Genomic DNA, 19,738 nt, shown 5'->3' with positions numbered 1-19,738 from the left:
GTTTTGTTGACAAATTCCTATTTGAGGCTGCATGTGTTGAAGTAGTTGCTGGTACTGCCCGATTTCCTCTACTCTGCCCTGACCATTCCTGTACGTGTAGCATGGCTCATACCTGCCAGCACCTAGGTGAAGGCTTTCTCTGGCTTCTGCAGTCTTCTCTTCCCAGGCGTGCAGCAGACCAGACGTGACAAGGAATTAGCATCCCTCAGTCAGACTGCCCCGCTCAGGTGGGGTGTCCCTGAGGTGTGTGTTTTACACTGGCTCCCAGAGTTCCCTCATGGGATTATGCCACAGTTGCCCACAATGGTAACATGCTTGCACCAGGTTGGCTGCGCTCCCACCTCTGAATCGCTTTGCCATGTCCCTGCTGGTATTTCCTGGAAATCCCTGTCAAATAAAAACTTTGCCCTTGAATCCTGTTCTCAGGGACTTCTGAGCGAATTCAAGCCAAGACACCAGCAGGTGATATGTCTCTGCAAAACTTGATTTGCTGTAGACTAAAGCTTCAAAAGTAGTTCTGAGTGCACTCACATAGGCTTTTATATTAACACCATGGCATTGAGCGTGCTTCCCATTCTATTTCAGGCCCCTGAGCATGTATTCCTAACACACCAGCCTGCTTGGAGAATCCACATTTGCTTGTAGAAGTACCAAAGAGCCTTGGCTTTATGCTATTAATAACTGAGAGTAGGCACTTTAAGGAAATTTGATTTAGAGATAGGATTCTCAGCTGCTTTATTATTTGAAGAAAGGATTTGATGAGGAAAAGGCTTTTCTTTTCACTGGACACACTCTGACCTTTGTTCTACTAGATTAATTTCATATCTAGAATGCCCCATCTTGGATGATGAATTAGCAATAAAAACCTCATCAAAATGTAATTACAGGCAAAGTGTTGAATAACGATCTCTTAAAAATTCCTATAGATTGTCTGCACCTCCTTCCCCTTGTGGGGGAAATGAGCCTCAGCTGCTAGCTACTAGCCTCAGCTCAGGAATGCAGACCCTAGCCCTATTGCAAGGCTGGGATGTGAGTGCTGGCTTCTAACATTGCCCAGTGTCATCTAATTGATCAATTGCTTTTCTCCATGTGATTCACATCTTTATATAATTTAAAGGACCATCTCACCGGGGGTAGGAATACACAGGAAGTGGGAGCTCAAGGCAGAATGAAACACTGTCCTCCTCCATCTGTGGCAGCCTGCTGGGGGGAGAGAGTTATTAATTAAAATGTTAACTGCCCAGACAATAGCAGGCAGACAGCTTGGAGAAAGCCTGAGAAGCAGGCATTGCATTAGAACTTTCGTAACTGCAAATTCCAGGAAAGTTTGTTCCTCCTTAAAATAGGAAACAGAGCCATCTGCCTCTAAGAGGAGACTTGACTGGGCTGCGTAAGTGATGTTAGGCTTTCCCAAAGAGCCCGTCTTGTCTGTTTCCAGGGAGATGGACTTGACTGAGAGATAACCTAGGCTTACCCTCACTCTGTTGCGGGCCCTGTAAAACCCTACAGCTGGATCTGACAGCAGAGTATCCAAATGATCCCAACTGGGTAGATGCCCACATTCATTTGAATAACTGAAGAATTCAATCATTTAAATGCCAATGATTATTCCTCTGGGAGTTTACATTTTAGAAAGACCTTCCATCTGAATCCCCATGAGAGCATTAAATTGCTATCTAATTAGCAGTCCCAAATTATATATATTTAAAAGATAATTAAAGGTTTGAAGGCTGTTGGAATAACTGGTTTTACATTTAAATGAATCACTAGAAATTTGTTAGTAATGTGTGGAGTTTTCTTTTATTTCTTGCTCCCCTCTTTGAAGTTCAGTAGACCCAGCCTCGCAGGGTTAAGTCTGGTAGCAGTAAGATAAAGGCAGATGTTTTTAATTACTGCAGCTCAACCCTCCAAATAATTATAAGCAGCTGTCATTTTTACATAATCCTAAATGATAAGACCCAAAGAATGCAAATAAAAATATTGAGACCGTGGGCTTTTTGGCACAATAATTTAATCCCTATCACACCACTGCACTGACCATTGTACTTCTTTGAGGAATGTGCTCTAACAATTGTATGCTTAGGTGAACTTTCATCATCTTATGATAGGCACATCTATTTCCAAACACATCTCCCAGGTGCCATTTTTACATTCTCTGTGGAGGTTGCTAGGCAAAGGGAAACGCTAATACATTTGGAAGTTTGAGGCAAGGAAGGAGCTTTGCTAAGCCAAGCAAGGTTTTTGCTGAAAGTTCTTGTTAGCCTCACTTGTCCCTTTCTCCTAGAGATGGAGTCTACCCCATGTGTGCCCCAGTGGCCCCCTCCCTCCATTATGTAGCATGATAGGATTGTCCCTGGGAGCATTTCTTTGGCCTGTTGCTGGGGTTTTTATTGGCTCGGCCACTTCTGTGTGCCAGCTAACCAAGGACGGAAATCCCAAACGACAGACTGACCTACCAGCTCCAACCCGGTAGGCTCTACATTCAGGTCTTAAATTCCATGCTTTTGATGCCTGTCTCTTCCTGGAAGGGCAAGGGCCTCTTGAGGAGCAAGGCAAGGGGACATTTAGTGCAGCCACAATGGCTTCTCTCCTTTGGAAACAATGACTACAATACCAAAGTCCATAAGATCAAGGCAGGCAATTCACCCCAGGCAGAGCTGAAGCCCCAGTCTGCAAGACACAAATTTAGAACATCAGCTGGAAAGAAGATACACACACACACACACACACACTCCAAATTAGATTGGCAGCCCAAGGATCCCTCTGCTAAGGAATGCTCAGGCTGGATTTAAATTGGTATTGGGACCTGGCTTGGCAGAAATGTGGCCCAGCAGAAAGGATGGCCCAATGAGCTAAGCTGGATTCCTTGGAAAGGGGGAATAGAAACAGATGAAAGAGGAGAGAAGTCAGAGCAAGGGTTTTTCTGGAATATTTAGAAGCTGACAGACATCACAGAGTATCGTTACCTCTCCACAGTGAAGAAATGTAGAGATTTTAGAAATGTATCCTGAATATTACAACCAGTTAAAATATTCTGATTCTTCCAAATGCCTGCTTCTCCCAAAGGGCCTCTCCTAGAGTTTCTAAGTTTCTAGCTGCACTCCAGGAGGAGGATCTAGTAGTAACTGGGAGGGGGTAGGACTTTTATCTGACTCCCAGGATTGCTGCAGGTTTTTCATGAATATGGGGTTGGACTCCCATGTTAATGAAGCGCATGTTTATCCAGGCTCAAATACAAATATAAATATTATGATCGTGTATATTTAAAGGGAAGATTCATTTGAGCATTAATGATTTGAAATTCACCTTTGCTCAGTATGGAATTCTAGGTACCTGGTTAATGGTGACTATAGGTCACCTTGCTGTCATCCCCTTCCTGCGTACTCAGGATACATTTCAAGTAGGCACTGGCCAGTGATTTCAGCTTCAGACTGGGAGGCTCACTAGTCCCTGGTTCTCTATGGAGCAGAGCTGTCTCTGAGGTCAGATTCTGGGGCTGAAATTCATCCAAGCTACTTAACCTTCCTGACCTCAGTTTCCTCCACTGAAAAATGAGAACAAAAGAAATAGTGCCTACTGCATGAGACTGTGATGAGGACTGAATGAGTTAATGTTTACAAAATGTCTAGAACAGGCCAAAAACATAGGTCATTGTTACGCATGTGTTTATTAAATGAATACATAGACTAATTTGTTCATTCACTCAGTCCACTCGTTCATCACATATTCATGGGAACCTGTTCTTTGCCAGGCATTGTCCTAGGCATGTGGTCCAATGATGAACATGAAATAGTCTTTTTACCAAAGATGCTTAGGACCTAGTGGGGAAACAGGCAAGTAAGCTAAAAATTTGCAGTACAGCCTGACCTAGTCAGGTCAGGACAGACTTCCAAGAGGAGTTGAAATCCTGAGGGGTTAGCAGAAATTGACCACCACCCTAAGCTGGAGTGAAGAGAATTCAGAGCACATGGGGTGGCATGTGCAGAGGCCTGAAGGCAAGAATGATGATGACATTTTTAGCAGCCAGCTCAGTCCAGCTGGGGAGTACAGTGAGAGGCAGGGAGTGGCAAGAAAGGCCAGAACAGCAAGCAGAGGCCAAGTGACAGAGACTTGTGGAATTCTGGGCTGTTGGGTGCCATCATCTAGGGCAAGAGGAGCTAGGAGGATTCCAGCCCAAGCAGTGATATGATCTGATTTGGGTTGTGAAAGAATCCCTCTGGCTGGACCCTGGAGAATGGATTGGAAGGGTTAGAGTACAGGCAGGGAGACCACTTAGGGGATGCTTGCTTGTATCAAGGGCAGAGCTATCACAGTGGCTGACACCAAGCTGATGGCAAGATTGATATGATCCAATTCCAAGAGACGTTTAGAAGATAGAAGCAATGGACATGGTAGCTTAATGGACCCTGCTTGCTTTGCCTGGCTTACTGCCACTTTCTCTGATTATACTCGCCCATTCCAGCTCCTGCCTGTGTTTCCATGGTCACAGGCAAATATAAGACCCAGAGAACTCAGCCTTGCAGGGGACATTTGGCTGTCCTCTGACTTATGAATCACATCAGAGCTCTCTTGGGTTTATTCAGACCAGCATGCATCCAGACACATTTTTAAAAAGACATATCACTGTAATTGAGAATCACACACACATACAAAATCAAAACTGAGTATTTTGCTGGATCACCTGTCCAGTGGAGAGAATGGACCAATGATGGATGAGAACCAGCTCAGTTTGGTAGTCGGAACACAGCTGGGGCTTAGAGCGTATGTGTACAAAGTGACCACATGCATATTTATACTGTAAAGCACAGTATCCTCAGAGGGGCTGCAGAACAAGGGCCACCCCAGTTGAGAAACGAGAGAGACTCAGCCGGAAGGATCTGGGAGATTTCTTTCATGCAAAAGGTGTCCACAAAGATAGAGCCCTTCATGTCTTTTCTTCTTTCATAAGTATCTTCAACAATTTTTAGCAAGAAAAGCAAAATAAAGCTATTAAACCAAGCATCTCCCTAAATAAAATTACACACACACACATACACACACACACACACACCACTGATGAAGGCTCAGCATTCTGACGTTGGTTGTTGGTTGATGCTATTACAGGCATAAATCAGGTAATGGCAGTTGACTTGGAAGAAAGAATTTCTTTCCCTCTTGCCTGCATCCCTTTATTAACTTCACTTGCACATTCATTGCCAGCTTCCTGCCCTGCTTGTCGTTTAGCTTAAAAACCTGAAGTTGAAGGCTCTCTCTGTTCCTCAGCCATCTCTGAGATGGTGAGACTAGAGTTCACTCCCCAGAGACTAAGCTAAGGAGAGGCATTGGAAATGGGGTGACAGGATGTGAGTCAATGGGCCCGAACTACTGACCACAGGAAGAAAACCAACAACAGAGAGAATTCCCTCTTCCGCGATGGTTAGCTGCGGCATCGTTCAAAAGCTAACATTTTGTAATGTTGATGGATACTACTTTGAGATTTTACTTGAGCGAATAAGGAAAGTCAATGTTTTTGCAGTTTCAAAACTAGAATCAGTTAGTTGTCCCTAATTGTCCCTCATACTCAAAACAGTCTGGGCTCCACATACCCAAGAGTCTTTTGATACGGTCAGCTGCTCAAAGGAATAATGTCAAAAGAAGTTCTGCAATTTTTTTTAAAGTTACCTGCCAAATGTCACAGACATACTTTCAAATTATAGAGGTCCTCTTTTTTACCCTGGATATTCTAATGACACAGCGGTATCTGAAAACTTTTATGAACTTGGCTTTGGAAGAAGGCATATATCCATGTTCGGGAAGTCAGTGCAGCCCTCTCTGAAATTTATTTTGAGGCTGTCTTGCATCTGACTTTTGTCGAGGAGACTTTAGAGAGGGTTTTGTTTGCCTCTAAGTGCTCAAACTCGTCAGAGCAGAGGCCCCCGGGTGCCCACATGGATCTTTATTTTGCACGCCCGTCTGTGTGTGTTCCTTCTTCTTTGCGGAGGAGGATTCTTTTCTCAGCGTCACTCCTTTACCTACAGCAGAGGTCTGGAGTTGCCACTCTCCCTCCCTGCTTTCAGGGTGCCCTGTTCTGTGTCCCACTGCTGGCACACAAGGTTCCTCCCAGCTTAACCACTCAGTACTATTTTGATTTTTGTATCTAGCTTGCTATTGCAAGACCAGCTGGCGTTTTGAGAATGGGAGCTTAAATCCAGCCTGTGTGGTGAACATGTTTGGCCCACAAAAACAGTGGTGGGCTCAGCCGCCTCCTCCCCACACACAGTGCTGTGTGTGACTCATGGCTACCCAGAGGACACTGATTAAGATAAAGGTCATTCAGGTTTTCAAAGCAGCCTGTTAATTGTTGTTGTTTTTTGTTTGTTTGTTTTGTTTTTGTTTTTTTAAATACCAAAGCTGTTTTAGTTTTACAGTGATCAAAAGGATTTTGTAATCATACTAAGAGAGCCCATACAACTTTTCATCTTTGAGACGCTTAAAAACATTAATTAATAAGAGCACAGTACCTTTTAGAAAAAGGAAAGGGCTTGTTGTCTTGACATGCCCGGTTGCCTCCTTCCCACCTTCCTGCTGGTTTTCGACACACCCTCATGACCCTTTTTCCCTGCAGTGTATCTGGGCTTCTCATCTTTCCGCGACACGTGAGATTGCATCTCCGAATAGAGGCTCATTGGCATTTTTCTCTTGGCATAATGTCTATGTCATCCCATTGGGCATCTTGTCTAGAGAAGTCTGGGCTATCGTGGAGTCACACATCCAAGGAGACAGCACCATTTTGGTGGAAATCCGAGCTGAAATGATATCCTCCTGTACCACAAGGGTTCCCTGAGGCCCTGAGATCGATATTGGTGAAATTAAGTAAGATATTGTAAGTTGGGCGTCAGCATATTGCTGCTTAACTCACTGCAGCCACTCAGTTTATTGTAGGTGTTCTCTCTCTCTCTCTCTCTTTTTTTTTTTTTCCCGGCAGTCTCTGTCGCCCAGGCTGGAGTGCAGTGGTGCAATCTCAGCTCACTGCAACCTCCACTTCCCAGGTTCAAGCGATTTTTGTGCCTCAACCTCCGGAGTAGCTAGGAATATGGCACATGACACTGCGCTCAGCTAATTTTTGTGTTTTTTGGTAGAGGGGGTTTTGCCATGTTGGCCAGGCTGGTCTCAAACTCCAGACCCGCCTCAGCATCCCAAAGTGCTGGAATTACAGGCATGAGCCACTGTGCCTGGCCTCGGCCTAGATGTTCTTAATATGACACTGATTCGCCTATCCCTGGCCACCAAGCTCAGTTTCAGCACAGGTCAAATGAGTCAGCTGGTAACAGAGACAAGACCGGCTAGTGGGATTTCACTGCCAGTGTGATTCTGTGACTATTAATGGATCTTCTGGGTCCAGTCCCATCAGCAGTTGCGATCTGAACCAAGGACCTGCATTAGCCAGGAGAAAAGCACCTCAGGGGAGGCAGCGCCGAGGGCTGGTGACCACCAGATCGCAGACTCAGAAACGAGGTTAGGCCAGCTGCACCATGATGCCGCTGCCTGTCAGCCACATCACCACGTGACCCGCCCTTCCTGGGTGCTGCGTTTTACCATCTCTGAAGCAGTTATCCCTCACCTGGAGTTGTGAGAATGAAACAAGACACGTACCGCTGTTAGCATAGAGCCTGGCACCAGAAACATTCACCCTTATGATGAATGATGGGAAATGCAGGGGGAAACTGCCCAGTGGGGGAATAATCGCTTTTTTATTCTTTTCTAAAGGCAGTCACTTGGAAAGCAGAACAGATTCGTTGTTACATTTTATAAATTCCTTGTTAGGGAAACAATGAACTTTGAAAAGGAAAAACAGTAACTGATTCAAAGTACTTTTACCCTTTGGGAAAGAGCAGAATGGCAGGTGCCGCCCCCGGTATGGTGTTAGTAAGGGCAATAAACACTTTGTATACTTTTCATTATTTTCCCAATTTTCAACAATGAGCAGTTATTACTTGGATAAGAGGGGGAAAGTAAGGAAACAACAAATGCTCAAAGTACTTAGATTGTGACTTCATGCCCCCGACTTCCCGCTACTGATCCCCGAGGGAGTAGGGGCTGACAGAGGCCACGGGGGCTGCGTTTCCCTGGGGCCACCTCCTCCCAGTCTGTTGCAGCCAGAGGCCTTGATGTGCAGTTGGCAACATGGAATCAAAAGGGAGGAGGTCCTCACTCTGCCACAGGCCCCCCTGGCCTTCGCCTTGACCTTGAGACAAATCAGCACCAAGTCAGGTCGAACAGCCTCCTTAAAGGAATAGGGCTATTTATAAACAAGATCCTGTTATGCACCCCTTTACCTTTGAAGGAACTTCCTACCTGGGGGTGAGCTGCATGGAGGCAGGAGCTGCTGCATCTCATCAATCAGTATCAGCCACTGTTAGTACTGGCCAAGTGGGCGTGTTTTCAGGCCATATTTGTTGAGACACAGGATGTGCTGGATTCCTTGCGAAACCATGTTTATACCCATTTGCTTCTTAGTGCAGCCCTGTAAGCTGAGTGCCCGTACCTCCATCTTACAGATGAGGAAAATGAGGCACAGAGATGTGCACACCTAGCCCCAGACCACACAGCATGTAGAACTGATTACAATCCGAGTCTGACTCCAGGGCCCTAGTTTTAAGCACCCTTCTAACTGGGTTCCCTTGATGAAGCCTGATTGACTGGTAGTGAATTGGGATCAACAACATGAGGGTGGGAGCTCATTCTCCCTGGGTGCCTTTTCCATGCCGTCCAAAGCTTGCCCAGGCCTGGCGCAGAGCCTGAGAAATATTAGGTGTCCAACAGTATTTTGGAATGTGTAGGTGAACAAATGAGTGAATGAGAGAAAGAATGGATGAGTGAGTGAAGGAATGGAGTGCCCTGTGGCCGTTGGTCCTCATCTCTTGCATGCAGAGGAGTAAGGCGTACCTACATCCCTTCACCTGAAATGCTCCCTTGAGCCTGAGGTAGAAGAGAAGACACAGGGCTTTAGAGGGCGTGGTAAAGGTCTTCACCAGCTGAGGACTGCGGCTGCCTGGGAGAGAAACATCTGCCCCAGATAATGGCTGGCTGTCAGCCCTTGGCCACACCCCATGTCCAGATGGCATTAGCTTTGGGCAAAGTTTCTTCCTGTCCCATTGGGGATCTCCCCTTCCTTCTATCCCCTTCCTTCCTGTTGGCAGCATGGAGTGGCACATACAGTTTATCAATTACTAGCACACACAACGTTTGTTCCACAGAGGCTGCATGGATGTGTACAGCTGATTTCCTCTGGCCTTTCCCAGAAGAGCACAGAAAGAGCAAAGGGGTTTTGTTTTATTTAGATCAGCATGGCCATCGCCTTGGCCCAGCCCATTGTGCTTCCAAAGTCAGTCTGTAGGTAACGCAAAAGGGTGCTGGTATCCAGACCATTAAATAAGGCCAGGAAGGCTCTGTGCTGCAGGCAAGTCCTGGTTCCAGCTTGCTCCGCGGATGGGTACCCTCTTGTCCCATCCTGCTAGGCCAAGGGCTTGTTTGTGTGTTCCCCACATCTGGCCTTTATTTGAAACTCCACCTCAAAGTATTCCATAGCACAGAATATCTTTCCTTATTAAATTCTCCCCCACAGATTTTTTTCATAAAACAGGCACCAAAAACTACAAACCTACCTGTGGCTCTCAAAGTATCTGTTTATAAACCTTTGGAAACCATTTGCAATTTGTTAATCACATTTTCAAAGGAAGTTACAGATTACAGATACACTAACAAATGCCATACACAATGGTTAGGCCCCGGTAACCAACTCCTTACGCAGAGGAAGAGGGAGTCGTGGAGCCGAGGGACCTGGGATTTGTCCCCTTTTAAAACTGCATGGGAGAGGCGAGACTGGGCCTGGGAGTTGGACATTTGAGAATTTAGTTCTTTTTCTGTCACTCATGGGGGTGAGGGGCGAGGGGGAGTAGGCAAGGAGAGATCAACTGTGCTCAAACACAGTCGTGTATCTTGGAGAGTAGTGAGGCATTTTATAAATCACATGTTCCTCAATAATCATGAAAGCACCAATGTTTGTGAATACTTCACATAACATGTACTTTAAAAGCAGTTTATTCGAAAAGAAAAAAATAAAGGCACTAAATATATACAAGTTGGAATTCTGTTGACTACTCAATGCTTAAGATCTAAGCCAGCTTAAAAAAAAAAAAAAAAAAAAAAAGACCTTTAAAAGGGAAGGGGGATAATGTGGAGATAAAGTATTGACATACAAAACATCCAAGATTTTCAGGTTACAACCTGATCCAGGTGCATATATCACATTTTCAGGACCCTCTTCATATCCTTTCTCTGCTTTCCCTGCACTGGCTTCATGCCCAGTAAGACTGTCTCCAAGGAGTGGCAGAGATGACCATGAGCTATTCGAAGTTCCCATCCTGGCACCTTAGCAACACCTCTTTTTCTGGATAAATCTAGGAATGCATCCCAAATTGAATCTCATTTGAATTTGTGTGGGTTATGTACCCACCTCTGAACCAGTGACATCTTGGAGTGATGTGGACCTCCTTCGCTGATCAGGCCACATGACTGTACCTTCACTAGAATTATGCTTAATGGGAGTGGTGCCCAAGGAGTTCCCTACAGGAAAACTAAGGTAATGAACCTGGAAAACGTGGGGAATGGGTGGTGGCAGGAAAAAGCATAGGAACCTTCCTAATGGAGCGCCACTCTCTGGCCTTTTAATGTACTTCCTTAGTAGGGGAAAAGAGGTAGGTGGATTTAGGCTTAGTACGTTAGAGTTGTCTCATAGCTCTTGGCCTGTTATATCCATGCAACAGCCCACTGACTTTTCCTTTTCTCACTCAAATTAATCACTCTGCTGCATGACTGTTTATATTCTAAAGGAGCTTATTCTTTAATAAAGACCCAAATGAAAAGTGTTTCAGACCCATTTTACATACCTGGCTAAGCAGACATTGTAGAAGGGCGTTCTTAAACAGTGTTCCAGAGGAAGTATCCCTACCCCCTATCTGTAGCTTGCCATGAAATTAGATTATAGAGACTTGCTGGTATATGGTGGCTCATGGGCTAGTATGATGGGAAATCTTTTATTCCATCACTCTCTAATCATCCCAAATATCTTGAATACCTTTTTGGTACAATGTCCCGTAATTATTGAGAGATTATAAAAAATGAGTAAAGACATTTGGGGAGGATCAGAAGTCAATAGTTATCTGCTGATTCCACCTTTGCCAAATACCATCTAAAATGACTTGGGTTCTTTAGCGCAGGTATGAATTTTTCTGCCAGGAGAGTCTTCAGTTCAAACTTGTAAGCTACACACCAGGTAGAGACATATGAATGTGATTGTCTGACACCATCATAGTCAACAAACAGCTTCTCTCTGCCTGTGGTTTGCAGAATGGTGGCCAGTAAAATTATTGAACGGTCTTCTTCATTTCAGAAAAATGAGATATTAGCCAATTTTAATATCAATGAGCCTGTGTCATTCCACGAAATGCATGACTCTCAGGAATCTTGCTAGCTGAATATTAAAAGATTTTACTGTGTCTGGGAATGTGCTTGCCATTTTACATACAATATCTCATTTAATACTCTCCACCTGTCTTTGCCATGGAGGTACTATTGTTTTTACTCATTTTGCAACTGAGGAAAGCAGCTTGGAGTAGCTGGATATGAGTGGTGTGACATGGCAGAGCCACTGTGACCTTCTCCTCTGAAAAAGACGCATGGACCCTTCTTTTGAGGACGAAGGAGCATTTGTTGCTCTGGAGCTTGTAGTCTTTTTTTCAAAGCTCTTTAACAGTGGTTGAAATAACATGAGGCTTAGACATGAAAATTTAGACAGGGGCTGGTGGCGGGTGGAGTGTCCTCTACCATGCTAGCTATGCGATCTTATTTAAGTTGTTACTTAATTTATTTAACATGTGAGAACCTGTTTTCCCAACTGCATTATGGGCAATAAATTGACCTTAAAGAAACAGAATTAAGAAGGATAAAGTACAAGTAAGTCCTTGGGAAAGAATGAAGCACTGTCTAATTGACTTTGTATCTTTAGTGCCTTGCACTTAGTAGGTGTCCAATAAATGTGCATTGAATAAATGAATAAAGAAGCACTTTGAAGTGACCAAAGAAAGAACTTCCTCTGAAGAGACAGTTTAGATCCAGCATCAGGCTACCCGAGAAATTATGAAAGTTCTGCCTGTGAAGTTCAGGATCTGGGCTGTGTGAGTTTCTGGGGTGCCTGATAGTTCTCAGTAATGGTTCTCAGGCAACAGAGGTCCAGAATGACTGTCTGACTCTAAGTCCTCAGGGGGACACGACCATCCCTCCCTGCACTCCTCCACACCGAGGGGCAAGGCACCACTGCTGACAACTCCAGTTGATCTCATTCCTGTTCTTTCTGTTCAGCCCAAGACTGCATCTCACAAGGACCAGGGCTTCCATGCACACAGGAACTTTCCTTAACAAGATCCAACTGCTAATCTGCTATTGTTTACAGCAGCTTCTGAGGGAACCACTTTCCTTCCCCTTCATCTGGAGTGGATCTGATGTCATAAAACTGGCCATGAATGTCTGTTAATTGAAAACCTAAGAGTAGGGGGTGGGCTCACCATTGATCAGGGTGGTAAGAGCCCACTGGACATAGGAGACTAGGCACCATCCTAGATAATGGTGAAGAGGGGGAGTCTCCAGAGAGGTCACAGAGTTCCTGAAATGCAGTTGACAGGTAAGAAAAGAGTGCATGCATAGACACTTGGCCCTGTTTGGCACTACAGCGGTGCAAGATCGACCCCGTCTGGTCCTCCCCTCATCCCACTGGGGGTCAGTTTACACTTGTCTGGTTCAACCTATGGGTGGCAGTTTTCTCCTTCATGCCCAGTGTGGCCTCAGCACCTGTCTCCACAGTAGCCAATCAGTGTCCAAAGTGGCAACCTATGGTTTTGGGGTCTTAAAATACTTAGGCTGACCCTGTATCTCACTTAGAACCTTCCAGTTAAATCAAAAGATGACCAATCTGCAGAGAAAAGTGAAAAAGAAAGCAGTATGCATGCATATATATTTTTCCAGCGTGCCATTAACCATGTCTGATGAACATGTAAAGGGGTTGCTAATCCTCAGCCTGCAGCAGAGGGCAGACTTTCCTACGTTATGAACACCCACAACCAGCATGAAAGGCCTCAAGACACAAGAGCGTCCTGACACAAGAACGTCCGGTCGATAAAATGGTAGGCTTGCAGGGTGACTAACACCAGTGATTTAGGGGAGAAAACTAAAACCACTTCCCCAGTTATTCATGCACTCATCAGCTTTTCCGGAGAAATGCCCTAACAGCCATTAAATCTGGCTGTGATTCCCAATACCCTCGTCTACTCCAGGTAAAAGAGCGGTGCTTAGTTCAGTACTGCTGTGGCCAGTGTGACAACAAATAGATGGTTCCGTGCGTCTGCAAAATGCCACCAGCATGCTGAGCCCAGCCCCAGCTGTGGAGATCAGTGCTTTTGCTTCCTAGCTAAGGAGTACAGGTAGGTTTGAGACAAAAGGTAGAGGAGGGATAATTATAAAGTATAGGGGGATATGACTAGATTTTTGGTAAATGTAAGTAAGAAACCCTTTCTCGTATCATGGATTGAGTTTTAGCAGCTTTGGAATACACACACACACACCATTCAGTGAGAAGACAAATCCAACTGCTAACTAGTCTGCTATCGTTTATAGAATTTACATTGTTTACATGTATACCATATATGTGTACACAAACACACGCACACACACACACACCGTTCAAGGAGGGGACAGATTTTCCTTTGCATCTCCTTTCCTTCTTTTGCACACCCTCTGCACTTTGTTTTGGAAACCAAGAAGTCTACAGGGTAAATTCATATCAAGCAAAGAGTTAACTTTTCTACTCTCCCAACTTGGAGCAAATGTTTAGAGGCATCTGACCTTGACTTTCCTGTCATTAAAGGTCCCTAGGACTGTCACTCTGCTGGGCTTCTCACCCACATCGGTCCACTCCCAAGCCCTGTCCGTGAAACAGGACTTGGGAAGATAACGATTGCCCTGGCTGAAGACTTCACGGACTTTCGTTTTTCTTTTCTTTTCTTTTTTTTCTTTCCCTTGCTAGTATGAAGAAGGAAAAAAGCGAAGGAAACCTAACTATAGTAGCGTTGACCTCTCTGAGGTGGAGTGGGAAGACCGAGATGACGTGGTAAGTGATTTGTTTTCAGGCCTCGTGGAGAAGGAGCTGCATTGTACCCACTTCTGTACCTGGGGCGATCCCAGGAGTTGGCCAAGAGGCCCACCGAAGGGACACCTGGCCACCAGGGGGACGTGGAGACAATGGGCATTTGTACTATGTGTGGAGTTTTATAACTCTGCGGCCGGTCAGTCGGACCAGTTGCAGACAGGCCCGCCACCCCAGCTGCTTGTGCAGTCTACTAAAGCCATCCCCGGGCGGACGCCGGTCCCCTCTGCAGCTGATGACTCCAGCCTCCTTCCCAGCGCAGCGGATGGCCCCTGACATCTTCAGTGGAATCTGGCTGGGCAATAGCAGGCTCTTCCCAGTGCAGTCAGTGCCTGCAGGCCAAGCAGGCAGGTTCCTGTGCAGCAAGAATTCACCTGTCAGAACCTCATGGGCACAGCCCTTGTTTTCAGAGTGCAGCCCAGGGCTCTGCAGGCTCACTTTCCTCCTTCTTGGTAGGCTGCCCATTTCCTGTACCTTCCCAGCCTTTCATTCTGCTCTGGCCTTGCTGCATTTGCACCCCATGCTTTTTCCCACATAGATTCAGCCTATCGTGCTCTATCAAAAGCTCTCCTTATGCCCATGACTTAACCCTGTCAAGTCTTCTTGGTACTTCCTCAATAAATCAGATTTGTTAGACACGGCTGCCTTTGTGTGAATCCAGGTGGACTCTCCTTAATTAAATCGTAACTTCCAGGTGTTTCCATGTGGGTCCCTACTCTTCACTTTTTCTTAGGGTGTCTCTGTACCGAGGCCACGTTTCTCTGCCCTACCCACCCCCAGATTCATCTGGGGTCCTTTCTTAAGTTCCACTGTTGAGTTAGCATTGTTTCCATCTCCCACTGCATCCTGCTCTCCCAAAGGGATGTTGAGGAGAACCATTTGAAATCCCAGACTGGGTTCTGATGCCTTCCAGAACATGAGGCCAGCATCACGGTGCTTCCACTGCAGCTTTCCTTCTTTCCACACCCTCTGCACTTTGTCACCAGCTCAACTAGCATTAATCTCTCGTTTTCATCCTTGCCCGTAAAATGTGAGAGCCATACCTGTTTTAGAAATGTAACCTCTTTTCTTCTTCCTCTGCACTAAGTCTACTACTTAAACCCAAGTTTAGACAAAATAACTTTACCATTTGATAAAAGCTCCTTCGTCCTCCATACCCTTTTCCCCGCAAGCCAATGGGCTGACATAGTGTCAGCTCAATAGCATGGTCGAGTTTTCTATCTTCTTGCTGTTTAAACACTGTCACAAGGATCCAGTCAGTTCAGGATTGTCCTGCACCTAATGTGCCCACCCTGGCTTAGCGCATTTGTGAGGAGTGCCACTCAGGTATTAGACTCCTGCCAGGTTCAAATCCCACCTTTGCTGCTTGCCAGATGTTTGGCTTGGGTGGGTGATTATGCCTCACTAGACTTCAGTTTTATTTTGTGTTCTTTGTTTTATTTTTCCCCAAGAAAATGAGTGTGATGACAGTTGTCCCGACCTCATAGAGCTGTTCTGAGGATTAAATGGATTAATAGATTGAAAAACAGAAAAGTACTTGCACCGTTCTGGGGACACAGTGAGCATTCTACAAGTGGTATCCATTACTAGTAGTATTCTGACCTCATCAGTCCTCAGGGGACCCTGTCATGAATGAATGTCCTATGGATTTACAGTTGCTATGAATCTTTGGAGGGGACTTTCCATTGTTGCCCTTCTTCTTCCTTCTTCACTTTAGCTGTTGATTTATTTTTGTTTGTTTGCTTGTTTGTGGCCTCAGTGAATCGTCTCCCTTTTTGCATGCTACTTGAAGAGATGTATAACTCGGCTTACTCCAGTCATCACCTGTGCCCCAGCTAATTTTCAGTGAGTGAATGTCTCCTTTAGTAATCACAGTTTGGGAACACCTTATATCTCCTCATCCTACTTTCCTTTCTCGTTGGAGCCGTAGGCATCGGATTCGCAGACTCACATGCGTGTTCTTCCCCTCCACCTGACTCCCAGGACTGCGTTCTGTCTGTCCAACTTCAGAGTTCCTGTGTTTCAAGCGAGTCCAGTGCTTTTGTTCCACACAAATTGGCCTCTGGTTATCTCTTTGGTTTGAGTCTCTTTCGCCTTGGAGTATGGTACATTTCTTCTCTATCAACATATTTGACTTGGGAAAACCCAAACCACCATTTTTCTCCTGGGGATTTGCACGTCACTAATTGGAGAATTCTGCAATCTACAGAAAGCATCATTGTGAAGTCTGCACAAAATCTCACATGTCCATGTGCTGGGCCTTGGGGTTTGCACCTGAGTAACAGAGGACAGGGTTTAGGTCGAAATCTAGGAAATACCATGTAAGCACAGCTCACTGAGGGAGAAGCAGTGGAGTCTGCCTGGATGCAGAGAACTTACTGGAAGGTGAGCTCTACTTCTCTAGGAAGTAGGCTCCTGAATTTAATAACCACAGTTATAACCTGCATACTTCCAAAAATGAAGTAAGTTCACATATACTGTTAAAATGCATATAAAATAGACTGGCTAAAATTAAAAGAAAAAAAGACAACGATTTAAAATTATTTAGAGGAGTATGAGCAGGACTTCTGTCCCACTCTGCAGGATGAGTTAGGCATCAGGTCAGAAATACAATAAATAGGGCAGATCTTTGGGGTACCCATGTGCCAGCAGAGGATTTTGAGACATGCACAGCCCAGTCTGAATCGCCAGTGTAGATCCCCTCTGGGAAGGGAAACTTATCTTAAAAATAGCGTTTATCCTTTGGTTATACATTTTCAGAGATGGCACAAGAAATTAAGGATGATTTTTTTGTTTTGTGCCTATTAACTTTCAGTCATTCCCAAGCTTTCCACATTGAATGTGATTATATCTATTAATAGAAACAACTCATATAAATAATAACTGCCATATATTAGCTCTGCCTATATACCAGTACCATTCTAAGTGATATATACATGAGTGGACTTATTTATTTCTCACAGTAAACCTATGAAATGGGTGTTTTTGTTTTCTCCATTTTACAGGTAGAGAAACTGAGGTAGAGAATGGATGTAATGGCCTAAGGACATAGAGTGTGGATTCCAACTCAGGCAGCCTGGCCCGCAGAGCCGTGCTCTTGACACTTGGATATTGCATGGAGAGAGCCCTTAATTCCTTGAGTCCAGGAGTCCTTGAAGACTCTATTTCAGTGACGCATAGTATATGGGTTATCTTCCTTTCGGGGTGCAGAAAAGATGGGAAGTGCCTTGCACTTAGTAGCTGCTAAACAGATGTTTGTCTGCGTGGTATTGTTGTGAATACTGCCCCGTAGATTCTACTTTGAATCTAACTACAATCCCTTCTGTTGTGGTATGAACCGTTTTCCCCCTACTACCCTCTAGGCAACTACATTGCTTCATACCCATGATGACTCTGATGGAAATTTTCTCCGGAGTCTTTTTTGCCCAAAGCCCTATAAGGCAAAAAAAGCCTTTTTCCTGGGGCATATTTCTGAGACCTTAGTCCATTTATTTGATTCTTTTTTATACCCTTCCCAGAGTGTCTCTCCAGCTCATGCTTGAGCTCTGGACACCCAAACTAATCACAACACTCCCCCACCTGCTCCAAACCCAGGGGAGGAGGGAGACAGAGAGAATGTTGTACAGGTTCTCCATGCCCAAGTCTGTTTCCTACGCTGGTTCAGTGCTTGCTTGGGAATGACAGACCTGTTTATCCACTGTATCTCCCTTCCTCTTTAATCCACCAGCTTGTCTGTGGTTGCATGTCATTAGGGGCTTAGAAATGCAGGCTGCCTGTGCACCAGAAAAGGTGAGGCTCATGTTCTAATGTGGACAATGAGCAACCATTAGGAGCATGAGCTATCATTCCATAATCATACACACAACTTAAGGTGGCCAGTGAATCTCTGGAGAAAGCTTCTTTAATGAGCTGTAACATGGCTGGTCAGAGTAGCAGGCTAACAATGAAACAGGAAGCATGGCTTCCAGCTGTATTGAGGTTGGCAGGAAAGTGGGTGCTTTGAGTGGTTATCCAAGCAGCTGCAGCTTCAGCACTGCAGAAGAGAGACACATTCACCGGGGACTCTGGAGAAGCACATTTGAACTGGACAGTGCAGGGCCCAGGGGAAAGGGTGGTTCTCAGAGAGTGGAGAGGCTATCACTGTTGCCAGATGAGTATTTTCAGCCTGAGGAGATTTTACCTCTTATTTTATGGAGTACACTGTAGTACAAGCTGCTTTAATGTCCACTGCATTATCACACTTGCAGATGCTTGATATCTGATATGGAAAAATCAAGGTATGCCACTGATGTTTTAATTTGCCTTTCTCTGTGTGTTAAGTTGAACAGCTGCACATGGGGTTTTTAATGACTACATAATATGCTAACATATGGGCACATCAAAACTTGTTTGGAAATTTTCCTCTGCCAGGCCGTTTGCATTTTTCCAGTTGTTCACTGTCGTAAATCCAGGCAGTGGCAAGTTCAAAGCAGTGAACATCACACCTCCCCTGCCCTAGGTGGGGACAGATTGCATTGCTCTTCCCCATCACTTTGGCCTGTGTTTAGGACTCCTCTGCCGTCTTACAACCTAGGGGTGCCACTGACTGTAATTCTGGGCAAGTTGCTCCTTTTCTCAAGCCACAGCCTCCTAAGATAAAAAAGTGACATTTCTAGAATGCTCCAGCCTCACAATGCTGTATTCTCACAGGACAGTCTATTAAATCATCAAACTCCCTTTCCCCCTCTGGCAATGAGGAGAAAACCACCTTCCCGTCAACCCTAGATCATAGTACTTAGAACTTGCAGAAGAGTCTGCCAGGAAGTTAGGACCTCAGACTATGACATGGTCAATTTTTAAAACATTTTATTTGGTTTTTTTAAAAGCTCAGAAATAATATATGATTTTTATATTAATGCTATAAAATATTTAATTTTGTCCAAGTGCTTTCTCTTCTGATTTGGGAAGCAGAGGTTACGAGCATGGGCTCAAGAGGCAGAGGCCTCATTACCCTGGGCAAACTTCTTATGTGTGTCTATTTCTCCACCTGTAAAATGGGGATAATAACAGCACCTCAGCAGATAAGTTTGAGGGTTTTAAAATCTGTGCCTGACACACAGTAAGAGCTCAGTAAGAGCTCAGTAAGTAGTATCTCTCAGTAGTATCTGAATTTCATAGGAATCTGATGACCTCCGTTTTTATAGCACCTGACAGGATCCCTCGGGTCTGGGAGTCCTCACTCATGAACACTTTAGACAGAACGAATGAAACAGGAAGAAAGTGAGCCACAGAGAGGTCACGGGACAGCTGGCTTGTGTCAGTGGCAAAAACTTGAACATTGATACCGTGATTTACCTCTTTACCTGGGGCTGTCTCCGTTTTGGTCTATGCAAACCTATAGGCAGTTAAGAGCAGCAATTTTCAACATGGGGAGTTGGAAGAGAGGTCACAAAATCCATTTAGTGGTTCATGAGCAACATAGCAACAAAGTCTACTAAAATAGGAGGTGGGGCATCATCAGAG

At 45.0% G+C, this 19,738-nt stretch overlaps 1 protein-coding gene and 1 long non-coding RNA gene across 2 annotated transcripts in view; one reads left to right on the top strand and one right to left on the bottom strand.

Moving 5' to 3' along the window:
* CACNA2D3 (calcium voltage-gated channel auxiliary subunit alpha2delta 3) overlaps window positions 1–19,738 on the top strand; it is a 958,661-nt gene that overhangs the window by 732,607 nt on the left and 206,316 nt on the right. Inside the window, exon 18 of the mRNA XM_023189561.2 lies at window positions 14,117–14,200. Coding sequence (XP_023045329.1) covers window positions 14,117–14,200 — 84 coding nt within the window. The remainder of the gene's footprint in view (window positions 1–14,116; window positions 14,201–19,738) is intronic.
* Window positions 17,172–19,738, bottom strand: part of LOC111524376 — a 29,774-nt gene continuing 27,207 nt past the window's right edge. Inside the window, exons 5-7 of the long non-coding RNA XR_002725767.1 lie at window positions 19,571–19,709; window positions 18,823–18,865; window positions 17,172–18,269 (exon numbers count right to left, since the gene is read on the bottom strand). This is a non-coding gene — a long non-coding RNA (uncharacterized LOC111524376). The remainder of the gene's footprint in view (window positions 18,270–18,822; window positions 18,866–19,570; window positions 19,710–19,738) is intronic.

This window comes from Piliocolobus tephrosceles, chromosome 2, assembly GCF_002776525.5.
Source record: "Piliocolobus tephrosceles isolate RC106 chromosome 2, ASM277652v3, whole genome shotgun sequence".
NCBI lineage: Eukaryota > Metazoa > Chordata > Mammalia > Primates > Cercopithecidae > Piliocolobus > Piliocolobus tephrosceles.
Note: the sequence above shows the minus strand (reverse complement) of the source record. Positions and strands in the feature narration are given on the sequence as shown.